The sequence below is a fragment of the Grammomys surdaster genome, unplaced genomic scaffold (genome assembly GCF_004785775.1).
Source record: "Grammomys surdaster isolate TR1022 unplaced genomic scaffold, NIH_TR_1.0 167, whole genome shotgun sequence".
NCBI lineage: Eukaryota > Metazoa > Chordata > Mammalia > Rodentia > Muridae > Grammomys > Grammomys surdaster.
In genome coordinates this window covers 5,273,407-5,299,433 of record NW_021604615.1, presented here as the reverse complement: position 1 = coordinate 5,299,433, position 26,027 = coordinate 5,273,407, and the positions used below count along the sequence as shown (strand labels likewise).

Here is a 26,027-nt window from a genome sequence, read left to right as displayed (position 1 = left end):
TGTTCCTGTAAATGCTAATTCCCAAGTAAGCCCGAAATGCCTCTCTACCCTAAACGGTTTCTTCTATCTTTGCATCTGCAAGACTCTCCAAGAACCAGTGTGTGGAATTCCAGTATAATTTATGGCTGGTGTGTTATTCATGCCGAGGACTATGCAAATATTCTACTGCAGCTCATGACAGCACACACTGACACACCAACGAACACATCAGCACGCAGGGCCTCGACAGGACTGTAAATGCCTGCAGCTCCAGTTTCTGTGATCTTCAGCTATTTTAATTGAGAGTTAGCATTCGATGTTTAGGCACGTAAAGGCACTGCATTTTGCAAGTTAATAAAAGCCTACAGTGAAATATAATGTATTCTTTATCTTGAGGAAAAGAACAAGTGCTATTCATGGAGGCTCTGATCTGGACAGACACTGTTGTAAGTTTATATAGTAAGAGTAGGTGTATGCCTGGGGAGATTGTTCAGTGGATGAAGCATTCCTCTGGCAAGGAAAAGCAAGGATCTGAGTTCAAATCCCCTAGAACCACAAGAAAGCACTGGGCACAGTAGTGCTTGAAATCAGAACTCTGAGGAGGCAGAGACAGGCTTAAAGGCTGGCCTAGCACCAAGGTGGATGGCACCCAAGGAACAACAGCTTTAAGGCTATTCTCTGACCTCCACATTCATGTGGGTGTGCACACATGAACACACACATACATATATGCTCACACAGGAACTGAGGTGCGAATCAGCTGTGAAATTCATGCTTTCCCCCAGTGCGCAGGACTCAACACCAGGCACCAAACAGAATAAACTTGGAGACTTCGTATGACTGGTGTAGAGAAGACAGACACATTTGGAAACAAATGGACTTTGTGGCTAGTGACGATGAATTCAGCATCCATCAGATGTATTTGCAGGCATGAGGAATGAACCCTGGACTTCATCAGTGGGTATGGCTATTTGGGAAAACAAAAGGTTAGGAAATCTGAGGAAAGGCTGGGCAGGTGGGCAGCAGACTTCTATCGTCCCTCTGCTGTCTCCCAGAAGTCCTTGAAAAGGGCTGTGCTTTTTATCCCTTTTGTCTCTTGCCTTGTCTCTAAGGCTGACCATATCTCAGTGCTCCACCATGGGCTTGTCTTGCTGTGGAATCAGGGAAAGGAGGGAGCCAGTGTCTTCCTTTGATTCATCAAAGTAGCTGAGACCAGCACCCAACAAATAAGACAACGCATGTCCAATGTGGTCTTCCACATAAGTTCAAGCACATGGAAAATGAGGCAAAGGCCCGCCTCCCTCTTAGCAGCCCCACACTTAACTTATTAGAAGCAGGCTGTGTGGTTTTAACTTGCCAATGAACTCAGTGAACTTGCCTTCTGACCCTTGCCAAATGACCAACTCTCTGTCTTCTTTATACCATATTTCATCTTTATTAAACGGATGTCTTTGAAGCCTCCCCCCCCCCCCCCGTGACACTAATGGTGACACTAATTACAAAAAGGACAGACTGGGATTCATTTGGTGATTCCCTTTAATCCCACTGCTGCTCAGCACTGGTTTTATGCAATTCCTGTGGAATTGTTCTGGCAGAAAAATCTAAAAGGCGACATGCCTGACTGTGTCTGTACTTCCTCTATAAATGTCAGAGAGGAGATAAATCCTGGGGACATGTGGCAGTTAAACCACAGTGTCCCATAACTCACAGCTTCTCAGCAGTAAGGAATCTGCTGCTACATTTGAGTGCCTCCAGTCAGCGTGACAGCGAAGGAGCCTGGATCCCCATGTTTGGGGGGTAGGGGGACAGGGTGAGATGACTGGGGACTTCTTCCAGGGGAAGGGTTCACATTCACATTTGAAAAAGCCTCTTTGAAATCAGGAAATGGGGACAATTCCCCAAACCTTTCCCAAGGTTCTATGTCTTTTAGCTAAACCCATGAATGGACAGGAAGATCCAGAGCCCGCACTTCACAGACCTGCTTCCAACCCGCTCCTTGCTCCAGAAGCACAGCGCAGTGGCTGAGAGAGGATAGGCAGGTTCTTGCTCTGTGTAGTACAGAGGAGTCAACTCTGACATGGGGTAGCCCCTGCTCAGGGCGGAGAGGTGCCGTGGGAATTACCACAAGCTGGGCATCTGTAATGCTTGCAAAGCAGATGCATCTCTCAGGAACACAGGCAGGATTAAGAGAATTTATTATCCCCACCAATCAGCATTTCCTTTCCATTGTGGCGCCTATAGATCAGCACAAGTGATTTCCACAGATTGCCTACTGTAGAGATTTATTTTTAAGATTAAAATTATTGATTTTTTTTCACACTACCTCATCAGCGTTACTTAGAAAGACCTCAGCTCATAACGTGGCTGTGCCTACGTGGCATCAAATATGCCACTGAAAGCTAACCTTAAGGCCACACAAGATGGCTTCATCCTGCATTCCTTTGCATTCTAAAACCACCAGGGTGTTATTTTCTCCTGAATAATCTTCATTTTGGGGGTAATATCTAAGGTTAAAAAAAATGATGAGCATGAATATGCAATTCTGACATGCACATGAGAACCATATTCTCACAGTAAAAGATATCTTGTGTGTATTTGTGTGTGTTCGTGTGTGGATGAGTTCATGTGCTTATGAGTATGTGTGTGCAAAGGTGTACATAGGCATATGTGTGTGCAGGTGCAGGTGCATGTTTGTGTGCATGTATTAGAGGTTAGAGATCAACCTTCAGTGTTGTTCTTCCGGAGATGCTGAATTCAGTTTTTGAGACCGAGTCTCACAGTGGCCTAGAACTCACTGAGAAGGCTAAGCAAGTTGGCCGGCGAATGCCAGGGATCTGCCTCTCTGTGTCTCTCCTTCAGTGAAGTTCAAACACATGCTACAACATCCATCTTTTTCCCCTGGGTCCTAGATCTCATGCTTGCGCAATTAACTGAGCCATCTTGGAAGCCCTACACACAGTATCTTAAGTGACACTAATTATGCAGAACTCAGAGGTTCTGAGGACGAGCAGCGTGCCGCAGGACCTTGGGACATCCAGATGTTACTTCCAAGTCCATGTCGCTATAGCCTCGTGCTTTATCCCAAGTCAAATGCAGAAAACACCATCAGTGTCAGAAGGTTTCATACCATCACCACCAGCAGCTAGTGATTTTAAAGAACCACAGCAAAGCGACGTCTATAATACTCTACTTTTAAAAAGCTGGCTTTTAGCTGTTTGGGAGCATTTTTCTTTTTCCAGAACAAGCAGAAAATTGCAGCCAGCTGAGATGGAGAAGACAGAGAGAGAGATTCAGACACAGCACCACAGATAGCAGTGAGAACAACCTGAGTTCTCAGTCCAGGAAGGAGACCCATCAGCAAGGCTCAGTGACATCTGCCATGGTTTAACTATACCCATTGCTGTGTGGAGGAGGACAAGGTGTCCTTACCTGGGTGGTGTGGCTCTCCCGATGTCTCTGAAATGATGATGTCCCCATGCCGCTCAGACACAACCTTGAGCACCCGTCATTCTCAGCTAAACCTGTAGAGGTCAACACAGAGATCTGTGATGAATTTGCATCTTCTTGACGAAAGGGAAAAAAAATAAAACGCTCATACTTAGATATTAATCAGACACTGTCATGTTCCGTGCACTAAACCATTAGACAATAGCAAATATTAAATTTTGTTGCTAGATGGGAATACCTTAAGCTACTGTAGTTCCTGTCAGCAAAAGAGGAGAGATACTGCCAGAGAGAAAACAAACAACTGCAAACAGGTCAGGACAGTGTAGAAGAAGTGACTGAAGGAGGGGCGCGTATCCTAAAATCTAGAAACCATTCAAACCACTTCTAGGGAGAAAGAAGCAGATGACTGACAATGTTTCCCGACTAGATGATGATGGACATTAGTATTTCATCTGCGGGGCAGCGTGGACAAAAAGCAGAGACTGAAGGAACATGAGACAGAAGCGCACCTGGGTGCCATGGAAACCAGGGCTGATGCTGGGCACCTAGGAAGGTAAAACCGACCAATTACAACCCACCAGCTCTTAGCCAAGGGCCAAGTAAAGGTGACCTTTCAGGAAATGCACACACCCCTCCCGCAAAGGGCACAGACATCCTGTGAGGCACTGGATGATTTTCTTCACTATTCCGAACAGCAGAGGCCCGTCTCTGACCCTTGGCCTTTGGCCTGTATAATTCTCTGCTCTAAGGCTGTCCTGTGCACCATAAACAGTAGCATCCCTGGTCTTTACGCACTGGATTCACCATGACTCGTGACAATCAAAATGATTTTAGACATTATTAAATGCACCTTGGGGACAGATCCGTTCCCCTACAATGATGGAGAGCCACCATGATGGAGGTGGCATGTACTGCCCCAAGTGAATTCATTAACAAACATGAGCAGATAAAAGGAGGAATAACTGCCCAGTGGAATGAATTCAACCCAGAGAACTTTAAATACTGAAGCAATTACTCATCTCCTCTGGAAACATAATTAACCAGCACAGTTTAATTGATTAAACATATACATGATTCCTAAATTAAAAATCATTAGGAAATCACTGTGCATTTTTCCAATTACGGGAGTGTGCCAGTTCCTCAGGGAGGTCTGTGTCCAATCAACATAAGGCGGGCCAGTCTGCCTTCTTGGTAAATGCACACAGGCCTCCATGTATAAAGGTCCTTTCTATGCTTTCCATAGCAATTTCCTCCTGTATGAAACGTTCCATCCTGGAGGGAAACTCCTTAAGACTCAGAAAGTTATAAAGAAAGACTAGTTATGACCCAGGAAGCCAACAACTCACTAGTTCTAGGAAGTCTCTGAAACTGACCAGATCTACAAGGCCAACCATCTCCTAGGTTATATAAGCAGTGAGGATTGCTAAGTGCTGTGGAGAGGAGATTCTCTAATCTGTTAAGCTTTGCAGCTCATGCAGAGTTCTCTAGGGTTCCAGCTTTGACAGGGTGGGCTTTCAGAGATTTAGATGTCTATGAGTCATACCTGGTCCCATAAGTAACCCCAATAGACTCATTGGTTTCTAAAGCTGGATTTCGGTTGTATTACTTTAGTCTGTCATTGCTTCAGTTTTCTATCTGGGGTGAGTAGACATTTATTCCCATCTTTCCAGAAAGAGTGTTACAAACATATCAGGACAGGGCTGATTGTGGGTGAACAGTGCCCCACCACTGAGGGTGTCAGGGGGGAAAGACTGGGTCCTAATCATGAACAGTGATGATCCCCAGTAGAACAGGAAGAGAATGTATTGGATACAGGTAGTGGTGGTAGTGCCATCAACTGATTGTGTGGCATAATCAAGGGCTTAGATAGGCGCACCGGACCCTGTGGGTCTAAGACAAGACACTACCTGTAGAAAGACTCCTGGATAAAGGACGTGAGAGACCAGGGGTGGGGACAGGGAAGCAAAGTGCCAAGTCTAAGGTAAGACAAAGGTGGAGTCTGTATGACATCCTAGTTACTTCTGCTGCTGTGATAAAATAACCAGAGGAAGCAACTTAAGAGATAAAGTGTTTGAGTTCTAGGAAGGTTCAGTCCATCATGGTGGGTGGGGTTGGGGCAGGAAGAGGAAGCTCACTGCTCACACTGAGTCCTCAGCCAGGAAGCAGAGTAAACAGGAAGGAAGTGAGCTGGGCTATGAAGCCCCAGAGTCTGCTGCTTGAGATCAACTTCCTCCAGGGAGGCTCCAACTCTTAACAGTTCCACAGCCTCCCCAGACCACACCACCAGCTGGGACCAAGTGTTTGAACTTGAGCCTGTTTATCCTTGGATGTTTCGTGTTCTAGCCACTGCCCTCAGTGTCTCTCAGACAGGAGATAAAAGGCAGAGGAAGTGGGAATCCATCTTTCAAAAATAACAGTTTATGAATTATAAGCTTGACTTTGGGAATCAAAAGGGGAAATCAGCTTAGACCCCTGTCACAGATCCAGAACCAAGGCAGCAGGGAAGTAGGCTTTCCAGAGAGTCCACGGGTAAAATGAAGACAGTTGTAAGCATTCTCTGAACATGGTGCAGAAAAAACACAGTGGAGAAGAAAGAAAGGGCCCTGGTGATGAAGACCGTCCAGCTTAACGGGCTGACATTTAATTAGAAAAGAACAGAATAGACTCAGGGCTGGAGAGAGTACAGACAAGGCCTCAGTGCAGGGAGAAGAAAGGAGCCCCACCTGAGAGATGGTTAAAGGACACATGTAGGACATTTGATGACATGTCCCTTAGGACAGCTGGTTCAGAGGGGTGGCTACCTCTGTGAAAAATGGGTCAGAGTGATTTGCCCAAATGAATGTGGACATGCACCCAGCAGAGAATGTGGGTTTTGCCTGTGAATGTGGCTTAGCTGTGAGCATACTTAGTGACTCATTATGAAGCAAACAATAAGCAGCAATCTCACACCATTGTTGAGATAGCCACATGAAAAGTATGGAACATGAAAGGCAGGCATGGCTGGCTGGGTTCTAGGGGAAGCAGATATTCTCCATGAAGAAAGTCTCCTGACAAGGGAGACTAGGAAGGATCTCACAGTGACATGGACCAGGAACTTCAGGCCCAGCTGAGAGCACAGACGAGATAGACCAGGATGTCCAAGGTTGTACATGGAGCAGCCCCTAATTCCAAGTCCATCTCAGAGAACCGGAGAATATGCTGGAAGGCAGAGGCCAGGCAGGTATGAGAGGGCTTTAAGAGCTCTCTCCTGTGACAGTGTTTTGTGGACCATTGGAGATACTTAAGACTTCTAAGAAGAGATGACAACATTTTATGAAAGTCCTGGGTGAAACAACATTCCCATCTGCTGGGGACATGACGGGCCTTGGATGTGGCAGGGTTCAACAGAGAGGGACAGACAGTGCAGACCAGAGTGGATGTATTTGCAGAGGTGGGGGCTGGAGAGGACAGAGGTGGATGAACAGGGGAGCTTGACAGCAGAGGGCTCTCCTCTGAGTAAGGGTAGGTAAGACAAAGTCCCATAGGAGACACCTGGGACAGAGAAGATCTCTGTAGGTTGTGGTAAGCAGTGGGGGAATTTCATTTCTGCTAGAATCTTACAAGACAGGAGGCAGAGGTGCTAAGTGGGCTAGGAATCCTGACATGGAAAGGAGTTTAGGCATGTGTCCATGCATGTGTGTGTGTGCATGTGTGCATGTGCATGTCTGTGTGTATCAAGGAAATAATATCTTATTGATTATTTGAGAATTTTATATAACATGTTTTGATCATATTCTTCTTTCTTCTCCCAACTCCTCTCAGATCTAGCCTCACCCCTATGGAGCCCATTTCATGACTTCAGGTGTGATGTGTGTGTGTTCCTCTCTCTGTCTCTCTCTGTCTTTCTGTCTCTCTGTCTCTCTGTCTCTCTGTCTCTCTCTCTCTCTCTCTCTCTCTCTCTCTCTCTCTCTCTCTCTCCTCTCATTATGGTCCATATTAAAAAGGAGTCATACCATTAAATAAAACTAACAACCCTTTCCCAGCAGCTATGAAATGCCAATCCTCAGCTTGGGATGGAGCTTGTGCCCAACTCCCCTCTGTATGCTGGTGTGTTGTCTGGCTGTGCATTCTGGGATTGTATCTGGCTGTGCATGTCGTCCCAGTTGCTGTGTGTAATTGCCTTACGATGTCCAGAATACACTGTCTCCTTGAAGTCCCCTATTGCCTCCGACACTATGTCTTTATATAGTAGTCTAGACAGGTTATAGGCCTTAGGGGAGAACCTACTGCCATCATTCAGCTAAGAAAACATTGGAGCAACTCTTGAGGCCACACTGCTATACCTGTATATCATTGCTTGTCTTTCATTAGTAAAGGTTCTTCTTGAAGTAGATGGTTACTATCACAGAAACCCACAACTGGTCACAGTGCAGAGACTAAGAGACTACAGAGTGTCCAGCTTTAAACTGGACATCGATATCACATCCCTTCCTCTCAAGGTTTAGGGATCATCATAGAAATGATACCCTTTTTAAGGCAAATTATCTAAAATGCTACCAGAGTCACCAACCATGTCGGGAAAAATAGATTAAAAGGTCTTATTATGAACACCAAAATGAATATATAATTAAAACAACACAAACTAAAGCAAAAATGTAAGAACAACATAAAATACTGAAGTACATTAAATAAAAGTCTCAGTATATTTAAACATACACATATGTAGAAAAAGGACTTACAATCAAGATTCGGGGCAGGGGGAGAATGGACATAGAACATACATAGAAAACTAAGAAGAAAGAACATACATGACCAGTAGGCAATAGACATGCTCATTAAACATTCCAAGAAAATCCATGTGTGATACAGCAACTTCATTTCCCTCTCAATACAGAAAAGATGGAGAAACCATTACAAGATCTTTGGATTTGTGTAAAGAGAATTTGACTGAAAACCTTACGTCTACCCTTGATTAATGGAGTGCACGCTTTGGCCTTATTCAATCTGTTTCTATTCACTTTGGACCAGGCAGGGTATGCACTTGGGTGTATGTAGGTTGCTTCAGGCTATTTATAGGGTTGCAGCCAGCACGGTCCAGGAAATTCAATTCACCATCATGCTCCTTGTCTATTTCACCTATAACCTCCATAGCTTCTCCATACAAACTTAGAAAAGCTCCAAGATTTTGCGAATGGGTACTGTTGACTGAGTGAATTGGTACTGTTAACTGGGTGAGTGGGCACTGTTAACTGAGTTAATGGGTACTGCTGACTGAGTGAATGGGCACTGTAGACTGAATGCTGCCTGGGCTAGCACTGTCCTATTAGGCTCCCCATAGAAGTTCTGACAGCTGTTTGCGTCATTCCTTTTTCAAGTTGAGAAGTGAAAGGCCATGCCCATGTTTGTGGTGCCATTATGTCAGATCTGGGTTTTGCATACTGGCAGGATGATGCCTTACGCCCCAGGAAGGATGGCAAAGCATACTCCCAGCCAACCAGTTTTCAGCCGTCAGTTCCCAACACCAGTGAGAACATCTAATTAAACAAAGTCCAAATTAGAGATGACTCAGTATGACTTCTGATCAGAAATGTCTCTGATCAGAAAGAGTGCAGCAGGGCTCGGCAGATAAAGCAGGTGCTCTCCTCCCTAGCCAAAGCCTCTCTGCCTCTCAGTGCACACAACTGCAGTGCTCTTCCGTTTGTGAAGTGGAGGCTTGCTTGCTTCACTCTGGCTCTTGGGACTAGAATCAGACAATGGCGTGAGTGCCAAGGAATCTGGACGGTTTCAGACATAAGGTTGGAGAATGTGTATTGACACATATCTGATGGAAACCTACTCCAAGATGCCTTCTCTTGAAGCATGAGTGATAGAAGTCATACTCTGTTAACTCCAGGTTTGTGTGACTTGATCCTGATGCCCCCCCCCCTCCAGACAAAGGGAATGATGCTGAGATCAGCAGTCCTTCCCCTCATCTCCTGGTGCAGATATACACAGACTATACGCAGAGAGCGAATAGAACGAATAACAACAGAAGAGAGAGAGATGAAAACTTGAATGTAATGACTCCATCTTTAATTGCTATTTTTTTTGTGATGCTCAGCAATAAAATCCATATCCACTGAGCGGCAAGAAAGAAAATCATACTGATCATAAAACGTCCTAGTTCGAACTTTTTATATCCCTGCTTTGCTGCAAAATAAACATCTTTATATTGACAATATTTCTGTTTGATATAGCTGAAGCGTCCTAACACCAAAGGCGGCTACCGAATATAATGATAAACAACCACAAGTCCGGGGAATAATTAAGTACGAAAAAAAAAAAAGTTTCCAAGTCTGTGTTCACATCAGCAAAAGGATGGCAATTAAAGTAAGTGATCGCTATAATTAGCCACATATAACTGTATTTCAGCAAATGAGCAAACATAATTATTTCTGGGAAACAGAGGTAGCACACAGATCCTGGCACTCCGAAGAAATCATTTCCTAGAAAATAGTGCTATTTCTGCCTCGTCCAGAACTTTAAATTATTTTAAATATTTACTTGTTTCTTGTGCTTTCTTTAGAATGGACATTGACTGTACTCAAGGCATGGGCATGATAAATCCATACCAAAATTGATCCCCAGGGGCTGGAGAGATGGCTCAGTGGTTAAGAACACTTGCTGCTCTTCCAGAGGACCTGAGTTCAGTTCCCACATTCCACACTGAGAGGCTCATGACTTGTGAATAGGTAGTGTTGACTGAACACTAACTTTGGGGTAGCCCCATCTGAAAGGTTCCCTGGGATAGTCTTGCATCATGCCTTTTAGTAGGAGAAAACTAGAAGGTGAAAGGTTTAGTACCTTTGTCCTATGTTTGGATATTATTGCACTGGGTTTGGAGTTTGAACCTGGGCAGTATGGCACTATACTGAAGGGTATGGTGTTCCAGAGGGTCTGATGTTATCTTCTGGCCTCCATGGGTACTTTCATACAGGTGGTATCCCCCCCCAAGATAAAATGAAATAAAATAAAATAGAATAAAATCTTGTTCTCCTCCAGAGGTACCGTGGTGATGAACAAGTCACAGGCTGTATGTGTAGAAACTGCTCAGCTCTGTAACACTGAGGACTGGATTTTTCTGGCTGTCTGCCTAGCACTTATTGCAGGTAGTACTGTTTCTTCAATGGGCACATGCTTATTGAGACTCCAACGCATATGGCCTGGAACCGCATGTTTTAGTAGTTCTGGGAAAATACTGTGGACCAGGCAGTCATGGTGCTTGTGAAAATTTATCAGCTCCCACCAGCCAAAGTGCCTTGAGAGATCTGAGTCGACTTTATTGAATCTACCTATGACCATTTCCAAAGTTGTAGCTTTTACGTTTTGAGAATGTTTTCAACAAAACATAGATTAATTAAATATTTGGCTAAAGAGTTACCCTCTTCCTCTAATGTATTCGTTGTTTGATCTGTAGGACTGTAACCACTGTAAAGTCAAGACCATGGGGAGCTCCCTGGAGGCTCAGGTGCCCCCAGAGACAGGTTCTGTTTCTGGTGAGGGGACTCAGTCTTCTCTCTTCTGGGATTCCTTATTGAGACTTTTTGGAAGACTCTTAGTAAATCTAAAATAATCCCTGTTTGTTGTATTAACTCTCGAAATTGGGGGAGGGGAGCAGTGACTTCTCACGTAACAATAGATTATGAGACATCTGTTCACTTGTTTGAGTGTGCTAGATTTATTTTAAGCTTTATGGATTATGAATTGAGTGTGCAGAGCATCTGTTCTCAGCGCTTGCATTGACACTGCTAATGTCTGGGTTATATGGAAAGAGTTTGCTGGGCTCTATAACAAGCCACCAAGTCAGATCCATGCCTGGCTGCTTTCACAAGGGCCGGGAAACTAGCAGACGTTTCTATATTTAATCACCTCCTCTTTCTCTAGAACCTCACACCCTTTCCCACTGAGATGGATACAGATCATTTCCTTGAATCCTGTGTGGTTTTTTTGTAAAGACTACCTGTCCATTGTCTACCTAAACAACTGTCTGATCAAATGCAACATCACCCTGTATGGGCTTGGCTGTGATGTGTATACTGTTTTCTGTTGGGCAGTCAACTTCCCATTCTGTAGGAATTTCGGCTTTTATCCACTTCCTCTAAGGCACATGTCTCTCCACTCTGACCTTTTAAGCTCTTATGAGCAATGGCGACTGCCAGTTCTGTGTCTGATTTTCCATCTGAGTTTTGTGCTCATAGGTCTTATAAGTCTTTATTGTGTGCTGTGTCTTGTATCCAAAAAAACGGTTTGTGGTAATATTAAGAGGCCTAGTCTTTTATTGTCCTTGGGAACCGATTTGTGTTTTCTCCAGGGCCCTAAGGATGTTATAACCTCAGTCCAGCTTGGGGGCTCAGAGGAGTGTTAGCTAACCCATGGTCCTGGTTCTGGTACAACTGACTCTGTGATGGGTACATCACAGCTCCACCCCCTCGGTGGCCTTAGTGAATCCTGGACTTAGTCTGCTATCTGAGAAGTAGGCTTTTCTAGTGTCCCTAATGTCCCTGGGAGAACCTAAGACCCAGGCTGCCTTGCTAGACTAGCATGGCTGTCATAATTGCTCCTGGCTGTCAACTCGAATGGATGTAACATCACCTAGGATGGTGTTTCTAGAAAGGTTTAACCGAGGAAGGATGGCATACCCTGAATGTGGGTGGCACCTTGTTCTGGGTTCTTGAACTAAATAAGAAGGAAAAAATAATTACGCCAGCTGAGCACCAGCAGGTATCTCTCCCTCTCATCCTGGCTGCTGTAACAATGGAACCAGCTACCTCACCTCCCATTAACAATGGCTTCCATGGCATGGTGGGCTATATCCTCTCCAACTGTGAGCCACCTTAAACCCCTCTCTAATTAATCAGGCTTTTGTCAGAGCAAACAAAACAATAAAGAGAACCGTGGCCTCTGAGCCCCATCTCACCATCTGACTATCTGTTAGGTCTCTGGCCACCTTTATCAAAGTAAACAGAGATACCTTGTGAGGCTCTTCTGGGCACCCTCAGGAAAGAAGAGCTGGGTTTTCCCATCAGGCACTACTAAATCCATATCAGGGAAAACATCTGTTTGCATGGACTTGGACATAGCAGTCCAACTAGTTTCTAAGTGATAGTCACCGAAAGCCAGTCTGTCCTCTGAAGCCCCTCAGTATTACTTCCCTTCACATTATTGGCTGTGCGAAAACATTTAATTCGTCAATGTTGGTTGAACATTCATGTTCTCCCCAGCACAAGAAGCACCTTCTACTGGTTCCTGCAGAGCGGCAGCCCATCAAACCTCCAAAAGATCATCAAACATGAGTGAGTTACTCTCTTTTCTGCCTGAGCGGTAAGATGCTGACTGATACCCAAGCTGGAGCTTTACAGTTTATCTTCCGTCTCCAAATACTAAGCCTACTTCATTTTATTTTTACATTTTTAAGAGTTATTTATTTATTTTATGTATATGAGTATGCTGTCACTGTCTTCAGACACCCCAGAAGAGGACATCAGATCCCATTACAAATGGTTGTGAGCTACCATGTGGTTGCTGGGAATTGAACTCAGGACCACTGGAAGAGCAGTCAGTGCTCTTAACCACTGAGCCATCTCTCCAGCCCAAGCCTACTTCATTTTTAACTGTTAAATATACCCTTCCTCTAAAGTACATGTGGCTTGAAACTTTGGCCCGCTGGCTCTTTTATTTAGAGGGGCTCACCGTTGGTGACAGGATTTCCGTTTTCAGCTGTAATGACACTGGACAGGGAGCTGGAGAGTTGAGTCCCATGGTTATTGGCGTTTCTGTCCTGTGTCTCTGACGCCATCTCTGATGAACTTGGTTCATCCTGGCTACTCAGGTTCATGTTAGTTTCAAGACCTAAAATAAATTTTAGAAAGGTTTATTCTCATCTGATAAAATGTACTTCAAATCTGAGTAAAACCCTGGAAGAGACTAATTAATCAAACATTAATCATGGTTAAAAACACATGCTCCAAAATTGAAATCTGTAGCCTAGATAGCAGTCAGTTGAAGTTGTCACAGTAGCCTTAAATATAAGAGAGGGAAAGTAACTTGCAATTCGCTATTTCCAAACAATCTGGTCCACGTTTCTGGTTTGTATCCAAGAGTTGGTTATAACATTTCCCATGCTGAACAGGTAATGACTTTTTTTTTTGTGCCCAAACTATTTGTATACAGTGCAACAAGCTGATAGTTCTGAAAAAAAAAATGCATGTTGAACAAGACTGCAAAACTTGTATTGTCTGTTTAAAATCTTGGAAACTAAACTTCAAAGTCACTAAAATACATTTTCTACATCTTTCTAAAAAGAAAATACTTAGAGACGCATAACGCATGCCTCGCCAAGGGCCTGAGATGCATGCCTCGCCAAGGGCCTGAGATGCATGCCTCGCCAAGGGCCTGAGATGCATGCCTCGCCAAGGGCCTGAGATGCGTGGAAACAGAAGCCGCCGCCGTCCAGTTGTAAGTGTCAAGGGAGCTTGGAAAGCTGTGTGGTGTCAGTAAAGCACGGGTTGACAAGTGCAAGAACACGGGACAGTGTGTCTCTACACGGACTCCCTGTGACTGCTATATGATGCTTGGGAAGACCTGGAAGGCTCGGAAGTCAGGGATTGTCCCTCATCCCTTCACAGTGCCAGTGTGGCCCCATATTGTGCTTCTCCACATCATCTGATACCTGACTCAGTTTCCCTCTGATGCATCCAGGTGCATCCAGGATGAACTCTTGCTTTCCTAGGATCCCCAGTGCTCCTGTAACCATCAGGAAATGCTTAAATCTAACTGAGTGTGCTGTGAGTGTTTTTCTCTCTTCTCAGTGCTTAGTGCATCCTAACTGTCCTTGAAGTAGAGCCTTTCTAAGGTTTGATGCTAACACATTATTTAAAGGGGAATGGTAAATATAATTTGCAATATTATACTTTGCTTATAGCAGAGCTGGGTACTGTCACCTTGACCCCACTAACTCAGACCCCAAGAAACAGAGGTGCTAGACTTGCTTTATGGGAAGTGAGTTTTGAGTCCTGGGGATGCAGAAACACGTAACAGACCTTGAATACACATACTGTGTAGTCATTTTTACTTTCCAAAACATGAAATCTGTTCTTTCCTAAAAATTTTAGAATGGATGACTTTGGGAGAAGAAAGGAGGTGGCGAGGGAGGGAAAGAGAAATAGGAGTAAGAAGGAAGGAAGAAAAAGGAGTAAGAAGGAGGAAAAGAGGGAAGGAAGAAGAAAGAAGGAAAGAAGAAAAAAGAAGGAAAGAAGAAGAAAGAAGGATGAAAGAGAGGAAGGAAAGGAAGAAATGAAGGAAGGAAGCAAGGAAGGAAAGAAGGATGAAAAGAAGACAGGAATGAAGAAGGGAAGGAGGAAAGAAGGAAGAAGGGATGGACAGAGGGAGGGAGGGAAGAAAGGAAGGAACAAAGGAGGAAGGAAGGAAGAAAGTAAGTAGGGAAAGAAGGAAGGGTGGGCCAACGTACTTAGTTTCTTCTTAACTTATATCTTCCCATCGCCCTGCTTAGCATGCTCACTTCTTGTTCCCGGGCCCAACGCTTACATGTCACTGCAGGTGGATACTTTCCCACAGTGTTCTGTCAAGACCCATGTTTCACTGCAGGCCACATGAGCACCCTGGGCCTGTAGCATGCTCACACGCATCTGTGTGTGGCTCACTACTCTCTAGCCAAAACGTGGGACAGGTCACCCAGGGCTTCCCACGTAGTCTCTTCTACTCAGAAAGAAAGATGCGTGAAGATTTAGAGGTAGAAATTACTGGCTGGACAGAATAAAGGCAAAATGACTTCAAGAACAGAGCCGAAAGCATTGTCTATTGTAAACTAACTTCAAAACACATTGCAAAGCTCCAGGAACAAAGCAGTGTGGACCAACACAGAAACAGATTCAGAGACCAAAGGGATAGAACAAGAGTCCAGAAATAAAGCTCACACCTGCAGCCAGCTGAATGTCTGCATAGTTCCCACTAGAATGAGATCAGTGCTTTAATGATGATGCTGGACAAGTTGGGGGCCACAGACTCCTACTTCTTACGTGTTAAAAACCAACTCATAATGCTTTACCAAATTCTCCCCCATGTATGAGATCTGAAACCATGAAATCACTAGAGGAAAGAGTAAGAGGGATGCTTTAGGACCTTACCACTGACAGGAGAAGGTATGACAAGACCCCAGAGCACAAGAAACACAGCCAAACAGTCAAGTGGGATGATAGCAAACTGATAAACCTGCATGTAGCAACGGAGACAGTGAAGCGACCAGTGGTAGACTGGGAGAAAATCATTTGCAAGCCATACATCTGAGAAAGAGTTAAAACACAGAATATACAAGGGACTCCAAAATACAAATTGACTGCAAAAATAACTGGACTCAAAACAGACAGTGGACCTGTATACCTGTCAAGAGAAGACACAGAATAAGAAGAACATACATGAACAAGAACATATATGAAAACGTGCAAGAACATACATGAACAAGAACATATATGAAAATGTGCTGTGCGACACCAGTCACCACGGAGACACAAATCAAACGGGTGCCAACTTCACTGAATGCATGGCATAGGGAAGACAAAAGATGGGGGCTCATGTGCACACATGGAGCCCTTGGTTACGGGAAGGTACATTGGGATATCTATTACTCATAGAGTCAGGACTCATGTGACCCAACAACCTGCCCATGGGTAAGCACCCAAATCGATAAATCAGCCTGTCAAAGAGGCACCTGAATGTCCATGTTCCCTGGGGATTGTTAATGAAAGCAACTCTATAGAATCAACCTAAGTATCTACCAACAGCTGGATGGTTAAAGAAAAGGAAGTACATATACATGAGGGATGCTATCGGGCAATACAAAATTAAACTTTGGCCACTTGTGGCCATGTGGGTAGAATTGACTGTTAGTGTGCTAAGCCACGGGCAGATCTCAGTCATTTACAGAATCTAAAGACATCGATCTTACAGGCATTGAGAGGAGAGTGATGGTTTCCTAAGGCTGAAGATCATAGGACTTTAGAGAGAGAAGAGGAGAGGTTGGCCAGCGGGATAATAGTTACAGTTAGGTGAGAGAAGTTCTGATGTGCGGTCACTTAGCAGGGCAGCTAGAGATCGTGATAATGTACTGTGCATTGCAAAAAGCTACAAGGAAGAATGTTTAACTATGAAGAAGTACAACATGTCTGAGGAGACGTGTTTCATCGGACTTGAAAATCACAGGATGTGGATCCTATTGAAGTATCACTTGGAACCCAACAAGGACATGCATGTCCTCATCTTTATCAGACAAGACAGACAATTAAAAATTATCACAGTTTCAAACACCAAGCAGAGGGACTTTTTCTCAAATGCCCCGATGAGCCACATGGGGGTCAATTCTGTGGTGTTGCAGACACAAACACAGACACCAAAACGGTCTTTGCGGAGTCAGCGTCTACAGGGACATTGACACAACTAGGAAGCCAGGCTGATTTTCCTGTCTGTGCTCTTTACAGTGGCCAGTTGTAAAGCTGAAGAAACGGCTGCTCAGTTTGGCCAAGTCATTCAGCTCCTGCGTGCCGCTAAAGCAGGTTCCGTTTCAGAGCTGTCTTAAGACACGAACATCTATCCAGTCTGCATGCCTGCTATGTACCACACACTCTAGGTGCTAGAGATTGGAAATGAGACCACATAATCTTGTAGGTGGAAGCTCACCTCCTGAAAAGGGGCTGGGTGACCAACCAACAAGCAAACATATCCATAGACCGACCAAGCACTTGAGGGAGTGCAGCCCTGAAAAACCTGAGGGGCAGCACAGCCACTGAGTCACAGCTAAGATCTCAGCTAAGAGAAGTAAGCAGAGGGAAGCTTCAGGTACAAAGATTAAACTCTACCACACTTAGTTTAAAGATCTTGCAGCAAAAACAGACTAGCCTTTCCCAGGAACCACGTAGCACTTGTCCAGATGAGCCATGAACATAAAAGTGATAAGTGTGGACATTGATGGGGAGAGAGGCCTGCCACTCAGGTCCCAGAAGCAGCCTGGGAAGGAATGGAGGCCTTACGATCAGGGAATGGGAGAGCCCCCAGGTGCAAGAAAGGTTAAGTGAGCACAGGACAACAGAAGAATCTGGCTCCAGCTGATGGTCAAAGAGAAAGTCTTCCAAGACATGTGGAGCCTTCACACTCAGCTATTGATGCTAGCATTCCTGGTAGCCTATTTGTCGTATAGACACATTGGCACTATGGTCAAATCCTTCATTTTTGTTTAGATTTTAAACTGTCTCCCTGCTTCCACCCTGCAGGTTCAGCTGGAGTGACCACGCGTTCAAACGCTTGTCACGTGGGTTAGATTGCAACCCTTCCATTGCCTGCTGGTTTTGTTTTATCATAAAAAAACACAGGTCTATTTTAGGGTAGCCGTGGACAGAAAGGGGGTCCTGGTGCTCCTTAGTGTGAGGCATCAGGATGAAGGGTCAGCAGGGTAGCTGTACAGGCACTTCTGCAATGATCCAAGAGTCTGAGCATCATGGTTGCTCTTGTCAAGTTCAGGCAGCACATTCACCGTCTTACAGGCATGTCCCACCAGTGAGCACCCATGCAGGCCCAGCTCAGAGGGTTCCACTGTACACCCAGTCCTGCGCCCTCTTCCCCTGTTTATGGCCTTCCCTCATAAGCTCACTTGCAGGTAGAAAGGCTGAGGCAGCTTCTGTCCTTGACCTTCCTGATGTTCCGTGGTGATGAGCCAGGAACCCGGCCCGCAATATGACACTGTAATAGAGGAAATTCCTGACCACAGATTTGCTGTCCTCATCGGGGTGATTGTGTTTCATCAATACTAACCATGGACGTGTGGCTTATGAGTAACATGCCAGTGTCTGCTCAAAAGCTCCCTTACTCACTTACGCCCAATGAAGAGAACGCATCTGGGCCCTAATTTGTTGACAGATAGATTCGAGCACTCTGCATATTTCTCTTCACTGCATAAGCAGGGGGTTGGTATAGGACCAGACTTTGCATTCCTTGCTAAAGGCATTGCCCTTGTCTTGTGCTTAAGCACTGGCAGAATCACAGCAGAAACAAGTCGCCGGTTCTGTGGCATTTATTAGATCTGTAGAGTTCTCCAAGTGTATGCAAATATGCACACTTTGGAGAGAAGCTGAGAACTTACCTGGGGCTATAAGTCCTCAAGCCTGTTCATGCCTCTGTGCTGGAAGGGTGAGAAAAGTACCAAAAGGAAAGGTTGGAGAGTCTTGATGACTAAGCAGGAGAGAGAAGAGCAAGGAAAGTGCTGTGTCACAGTTAAAGTTTCCCTGAGACATGTCTGGGGCCCGAGCTGTGTGTGAGGCGTGTGTGTGTGTGTGTGTGTGTGTGTGTGTGTGTGTGATTCATCCTGTCTTTCTGTCGGGTGCTGGTAACACTTCATGGTTTGAATACCTGCGGCATTTGAGAGGGTACAGGTTCAGGAGGAATGACTCATACCAGGATGTGACTCAAAATTAAGGGCTTGGCCTTAATGCTTGGCTCTGTATACATTGACTTTTAACCTAGTGCGGGGAGTTTAGCAAATTCATCAACATTAACATACAATTCTGTTGTCTTCTACTTGCTCTTAAATAATAAAAATAGCATTCTGGGGGAGTGATTTCTCCTGTCTAGGAGGACGCGCAGAAGTGTCTGAATTCTTCTTGGTTGGCGATCACAGCTTGGGGTGGGGAGCTGCGGCTGGCATCTGGTAGGTGGAGGTCAGAGACACCACAAAAATTCTTCAGGTACCCAGAAAGGTTGGCCGCAGACCATGAGTTACCTGGCCTAGAATGGAGTGTCTCCAGCCCCAAAGTCCTGCTCTGAAATGAGGTCATTTCAGAGGTTTTCCCAACTGTGTTCATTTGAATTAAGATGCAAATGTCTCCCGGCATGGAGAGGATCCTCCAAGACTCTGTTAGCCCCAGATTTTGTCCTTGCAATCTTTAACCTCCCTGCATTTTTACCACCAGAGATCACAGGCTTCAGGGAAGAGTAAAGCTCTGGCCTCATGACTCTGTGCCCATCAAAAAGGCCTTTCAAGTGACCTCCTCAAGCCAGGAAGCTCCTCCCTGGTCCTTCTCTGGGCCTGGTACATACCTTCTCTCTAGCTCGCTTGTGTTCTGCCTGCCTCCTCTGGCATGGAGGTATCTTTAATTCAAATATATCTTCCTATATGTTTACAGTACCTACATGCCTAGCATGTATAAGGAACTCAATAAATCATGGCAGAATGAAAGAGAAGTATAGGCAGGGTTGTGCATGCTATAATCCCAGCATTCAGGAGGCTGAGGCAGGAGTCTCAATGAATGTTTGAGGGCAGCCCTGGCTGCAGAGTGAATATTATGTTTGCTAGGGTTACTTAGCAAGATGTTGTAATGTCAAGAAAAAAAAATAAAGAAAAGAAGGAAGAGGAAAGAAGGAAAGAGAGGAAAGGAGGATGACGACAGGCTGTAGAAGCTTAGCTCACCCAGCACAGCCGCACCTCCCAAAGTGGTAAACTAGCTGTGTTTTCCATAAGAATTCCTAGCAAGCCTGAGTGGTGGGAGCTGGAAGCTGGCAGGTAGGAAAGGACTGAGTGTCGGTGGCAGCTGCAGGCCTTTGTGCTCAACATCTGCTTATTTCAAATTACAAGGTAAGGACAATATTCCACTGCACACTGGATGTTTCCTCTTACTCAGAACACCACAGCTGCCTGCTTTCTACTGAAGCCCAGCATCCTGCAAGAAGGAGATACTGATGGATGCTTGCAGTCCATGCCTGGCCTGGTTCTGTCGCTTCTGTCATTGTTCCACCAGTAGTCAATGGCCTGTAAGTATTGAGTATTTTTTAAAATATTGCCTTATGTTACTTTATCATCTCTTACTTCAGGGCACTGGAGTCAGTTTGATGGGAACTGGCATTCTTCACCTGACCTTCATGTGACTCTGGAATTTTGGTGACTGGGATATCCAGCTTGCATCTCTGAGCTACAGTGACAGCTCCTAAACACTTTATAAGGGACTCATTTCTTGGGCTTCCAGAAGGAGCAGGTGACTCCTCCAGATCAATGGCCTTCAGGATAGCCTCAGGGCTTCTATTAGTGAGGAGTCTGAGGCTTGCACAAGAGCTCACCAAAACGCTCAGTGGAAGATCCACGGGAGAACCTGGAAGGAGGGAAAGTATAGGGGACAGCATCCTGGCACCTCTGCATGAGATACAGAAAGAAGGGGAGGGGTCCGAGAGACAGAACTGATTGCATCAAGAGAAAGAAACCAGATCTGCTGCAGCTTTGGGGGTGGGTGGACGGTGCTGTGTTTGGTTCATCTCTAGCCTGGCTTCCTCCAGATGCCTTGTAGATGAGCTGAAGAGAGGAACTTGATAGATATCCACCTGGCAAAAGCTCATGAGCTTGGAGGTGAGGCTATAAATAGAAAATCTGTAAGGTTTAGACTGGTACCCTGCAGAAGGGCTGGGCAGTAAGGGGAGGGGCAGGCCAATGAGCACCCTCAGTAAGGAGGAGTCAAGAGGAGGCAATGCTGGAACACTGGATCTGTGCTGGGACCTCGGAGGGACTCGCATACACCCAAGAACTGAAGTAAGCAGCTGCCCTCAGAACAGAAGTATGTATTATAAAGCCCTAGGCAAGGAGAATTTCTCCCAGGAAGGGTAGGTGATTCTTAAGAGTCCGTGTGGAAGATAAAGGTAGCGAGGGACAAATAAGGTGAACTTACAGAGACGAAGGAGCAGTCTGGGGTCAGGGAAGGACTCAAATTGGCAAGGAATGGGGCTGGACTAGCCAAGAGTCTCAGTTCAGTCAACACTGGAGGGAACCAGACTGGAGCAGTCTACTGGACTTAATGCTGAGTGCTATTTGAGGTAGAAAATCTATGAAGACACGGTTCAGACTCATCACTCCTGCTGGCTAAGACCCCTGGGCAACACAACGGGAAAATCCCTCTTGGGAAAAGCCACTAGGCCACTCTGGAAAGATACAGCACTTGCCCTTTGCCCTTGGGCATTAAGGAAAACTTAAAATACAGAGGGAGGGCCTGGTGCCCCACCCCCTCCCAGGCTCTTGCTTTTAGGATGCAGGAATCACAGCTGAGTACTGGCAACACACACACACACAGACACACACACACACACACACACACACGCGCGCGCGCGCGTTATATGCTAAGACCTGCACAGACCTTCTTTGACCTGAAATTGGCAGTCGGTTTATATCAGGCTAAGTTTAGCCTGTGTTGCACTGAGCAATCTCCTTTTGACCTCTGAGATGGCTAATTCTTCCATCGCTGTGCAGAACATCACTCACACACAAGGACTCATGGGAAGTAATCACTTGCCTGACATGAGCATATGCAACGACCTGGTTCAATTCCCATATGGCAACACACACATGAACTGAAATCCCAACAAACAAAGAAAGGTTCAGCGGTGTTAGCTGTAGAGCAATGAGTCTATTAATTAATTAATTAGTTAATTAATTAAAATAGGTTGGCCTTTGTTTTTCATAAAGCCCACTGCAAGCCTACTCCTTCAGAACCCTAGATTTTATTTTGTTTTCTTCTCTCTTTCATGAATCAGCACAGAATTAACCTCAAGGGGACAAAGACTCTTCTAGAATACAGATCTTACTGCCCCCCCCACCCCCGCTCCTGAGCCCACAGACTTCTCCACCTTCAGGTTCCTGCCCTCTAGGGGGCACACAGCTCTGTTTTCTTCAGCCCAGGCCCCTACCAGCCAGTCCTTCTGGTCTCCAGCTGCAGACTATGGACCGTAGCAAGCTTTCTTTTGCCACAGCTGAAGCATTTGCCTCATGGTCTTTCAGAAAGACAGAGCTGGTGGAAAGAGTTCTGTAAATACCGCAGCCCCCTGGAAGCTCTGACTAGGAGATCTCCCACAGGAGAGAGGGGCAGGACATCCCTGAAGGAGAGGCATGTTTAAGGATGAGAAGGCAGCAGGTAGGCCTGGAGTCTGCTCTGTGCAGCATAACTAACCCATCACAAGCACATACAGCCATGGCTGAAGTGTGTGGAAGGACATTTCAGCAGAAAGGATGATGGGGGATCCAGGAACCCAGCCTCTGTCTGTGTGGCAGCTGCATGTACCTCTGTAAGGATGTATTATTTCAAAGACCCCAAAGCATAACCCTGTAGCCTCTGGGGATTATCAGTGCGGACAAAGCTGAATGATTCCCCACTGTCCCAGCTCTAAGAAGTCCAGGGAGAGTAACTAGCCAATACAAAATGAACTCAATGGTGTTTTATAGTGGTGTGTGGTGTGTGTGGTGTGCGTGGTGTGTGTGTGTGGTATGTATGTAGTGTGTGTGTGTGTGTGTGTGTGTGTGTGTGGTGTGTGTGTGTGTGGTGTGGTGTGTGTGTGTGGTGTGTGTGTATGTGTGTGTGGTGTGTATGGGTGTGTGGTATGTATGGGTGTGTGTGGTGTGTATGGGTGTGTGGTCTTATGGCTCTTTATTTTGTATATATTGGTTTATGTTTTTGTTTTGTGTGTATGACTTTTTTGGGAAGAGGTGTGCCTTAGAGTTTGACAGGTAGGGAGGACCTGGCAGGAGTTGGAGGAGGAAAAAGTAATCAAAATATATTGTATAAAAGAGAAAAAAAATCAATAAACAACAACAAAACTGCATTTGTATACACACACACACACACACTTCAGAGTTGGGCTTTGTAGCTCCATTCCCATGATGCTCCCTGCTCTCAGGAAGGGGACTCTTCAAGCTTGCCCACCTCTCGAGCAGAAAGGACAAGGATACCTTCCCAGAGGGTTGGGTTGGGTGGAGGAGGAATGTTTGCTTGTTCCCAACTCCTGCCACCCACTCTCTGCCAAGCATGGAGAGACACATCCCAGAAGAAAACACCAACGGAGGAAGCAGACTGGTATCTCCAACCACATACGTGCCCAGCCAGGGAAGAACGCAGCAATGGCAGAGCTGGGCAGTGTCTGTCGGTGTAAACAAGGCTCCCAGACCCAGAAAATGCAAAGAAAATTAAGTCCTGCCAATTTCCTTTTAAATTTCACTAACTATATCTTTTTGTTGATCCGGTTTATTCAAAATCTGCCACGAAGGGGGGAAATCCTTGATCCCAGAACCAGCTGTCAGGAGCCATCACTAACTGTGATCTTCTAGGCTGTAGGGTCTCTCTGATAGAGTTACTAAGTTCTCATTCCTCAGTAGCAGGTGGATTGTGGGTTCAGTAGCCCCAGACAGTACACAGAGGCAGTATTGTGGCTGGTATTCCTTCAGACAGTGTTGCTCACTTGACAGGGAAAGCAGGGGCGAGGATAGAGTCTTCAACCTTCCACTGGAAGACAGCTGCACCTGATCTAGATGGAAAGCGGGTGATGCAAGTCATTTGTCGGAGTGACACCACCCAGGAAGAACCGGCAATGTGAAAGAAGTGAAAGAGAAAACCAACTGGAATGGCGGTGTTGAGGTCTTCTCAAATGCCTCGCTAAGAACTCACTGCTAATGTGCCCACCAAAGTATGACAAAAGGCACCGGCCAGGTCCAACATAACAGGCCCGAAACACTGGGCTCCTGCCGTATGGACACAAACAGAGAGATCATAAGCATGGGCTCAGATGCCTAAAGCATAGGACACTAGACATGGAGGGACTAGTGTGAGCCTGGGGTACAGTGGCTGCCACCTGCTCACACTGCACAACTGCTACTCTGAGGGTTTCAGACAATAAATGGAAAATCTCTCTGGGGATTTGCAGGTCAGATTATAATCTTCCTTGATTCCTGAGACTATTTTTTTTTTGCTGACAGCCCTTGACGGGTGGCTCTGTTGCACCCGTGGTTGACAGACAAGCCCTGATGATTCCTTGAGTCTCCAAAGTATGAATTTATGGATCTACGCTCAACCACAGCAGTGATTGCCACAGAGAGGATGCCCACCACCCAGAGATGCGTATCAAATAGGAGAGTGACAACTGAATCATCTGTGGGTTCACATTTCATCCAGAGCTACCAGAAGGGATCACCAAATGGCCAGTTGCTGCTGGGGTTTCCCTTGCCCTGAGGCACTAGAGGGAGTCAACTGTGGAAGAAATCTCAAGAGGACTAATATACTTCTGAACCTCCCAAACCAGAAATGCTATAAACTCCAGGTTTTCTGAGTGTTGATCTACCCAAAGTGAAAAATTACATAGCGTGAATCCATGCATAATATTATAAAGTACCATATAAAACCACCCTCTTCGTAACTGTCCTCTGAGAGGCTCCACCCAGCAGCCAACAGAAACAGATGCAAAGACCTACAGCTGAACATTCAGTGGAGTTCTGGGAGTCTTGTGGAAGAGTTAGGGGAAGGATTAAAGGACCCAAAGAGGGCAGGGACTCCACATGAAGACCAACAGAGTCAACTAATCTGGACCTTTGGGGTCTCTCAGAGACTGAATCATGAGCCAAAGTGTGAGCGCAGGCTGGACCGAGGCTCTCCGCACGTATGTAGCAGATGAGCATCTTGGTCTTCATGCAAGTCTCCCAACAACTGGAGTGGGGGTTGTCACAAACTCAGCGTGCCTGTGAATGGTGTTCTTCTAACTGGGAGGCCTGTCTGGCCTCAGCGGGAGAGGGTATGACTAGTCCTGCAGTGACTTGATGTGTCAGGGTGTGTGGAGGGTGATACTTGCGAGGGGCTCACCCTTCTCAGAGGAAAAGAGAAGGGGTAGTGGGGAGAGGTAGCTGTGAGAGGGGAGACTGGGAGGAGAGGGGTTGGTATTGGGATGTAAGTGAATAAATGAATGAATAAATGAAATAAACATCCTCTTGTTATGTGTACAAGGTGCACACAACATACATGGATTTCAGGTTTACACCGGGTTTTATGCCCAAGATGTGTCATGAGGTATTATATGTAAGTACTCCAGAATTCAGAAAACTGTATAACCTGTTTTATGTTTATAAGTAACTGGATTTAGAAAGAAAAAGAAAGCTAGGCTGGCATGGGTACACACCATTAATCTCAGCACTGGGGGCAGAGGCAAGTGGATCTCTGAGAGTTAGAGGCTGTACGGTGAGACCATGGAAACCTCAAGAAAAACGAAGTTGTCCGTTCCATGTGTCCTGATGCAGACTTTGAAAAGCAGTATCACAGTCGTTTTAAATCCTCCCAGGGTGAGTCCCTCTCTGGCCTCCAGTCAGAGGGCAGGGGTCCTCTCTCCCTGTCACTTTCTCTCTTGCCTCTCCAGGATCTGCCACTCCCGACCGCTGAGGCAGGATCGAAAGGACTTCAGCGTGTGAACTGGTGAATTGATTCAGTGGGTCTGGAGAAGCACTTCAAAAGGAAAGGGAACAGACCACTCTGAGTGGAAAGTTCACTAGCCTGAAGGCTGAGTGGCTTCTGTGAAACACATATGCCATCCCCGTGCGACACGGGGTGTCTCAGGCATCCTTGTTTACAAGGAAAACCCACTTTTCTCTTGCACCCAGGCGTGAGCAGGTAAGCCAACGAGTAGGTAAAGCGTTGCTGTGCAAGAATCCAAGTTCAAATCTGTATCTCCGGCACCCACGTGAACAGCGAGGTGTGGCCGTGTGGACTTGTAATTCCAGTGCTCAGAGACAGAGATTC

General features: G+C 45.7%; 1 protein-coding gene across 1 annotated transcript in view; it reads right to left on the bottom strand.

Moving 5' to 3' along the window:
• Myo16 (myosin XVI) overlaps nt 1–26,027 on the bottom strand; it is a 356,137-nt gene that overhangs the window by 21,683 nt on the left and 308,427 nt on the right. The window contains exons 32-33 of the mRNA XM_028766338.1: nt 13,135–13,293; nt 3,409–3,500 (exon numbers count right to left, since the gene is read on the bottom strand). Of these exons, the coding sequence (XP_028622171.1) occupies nt 3,409–3,500; nt 13,135–13,293 (251 nt within the window). The remainder of the gene's footprint in view (nt 1–3,408; nt 3,501–13,134; nt 13,294–26,027) is intronic.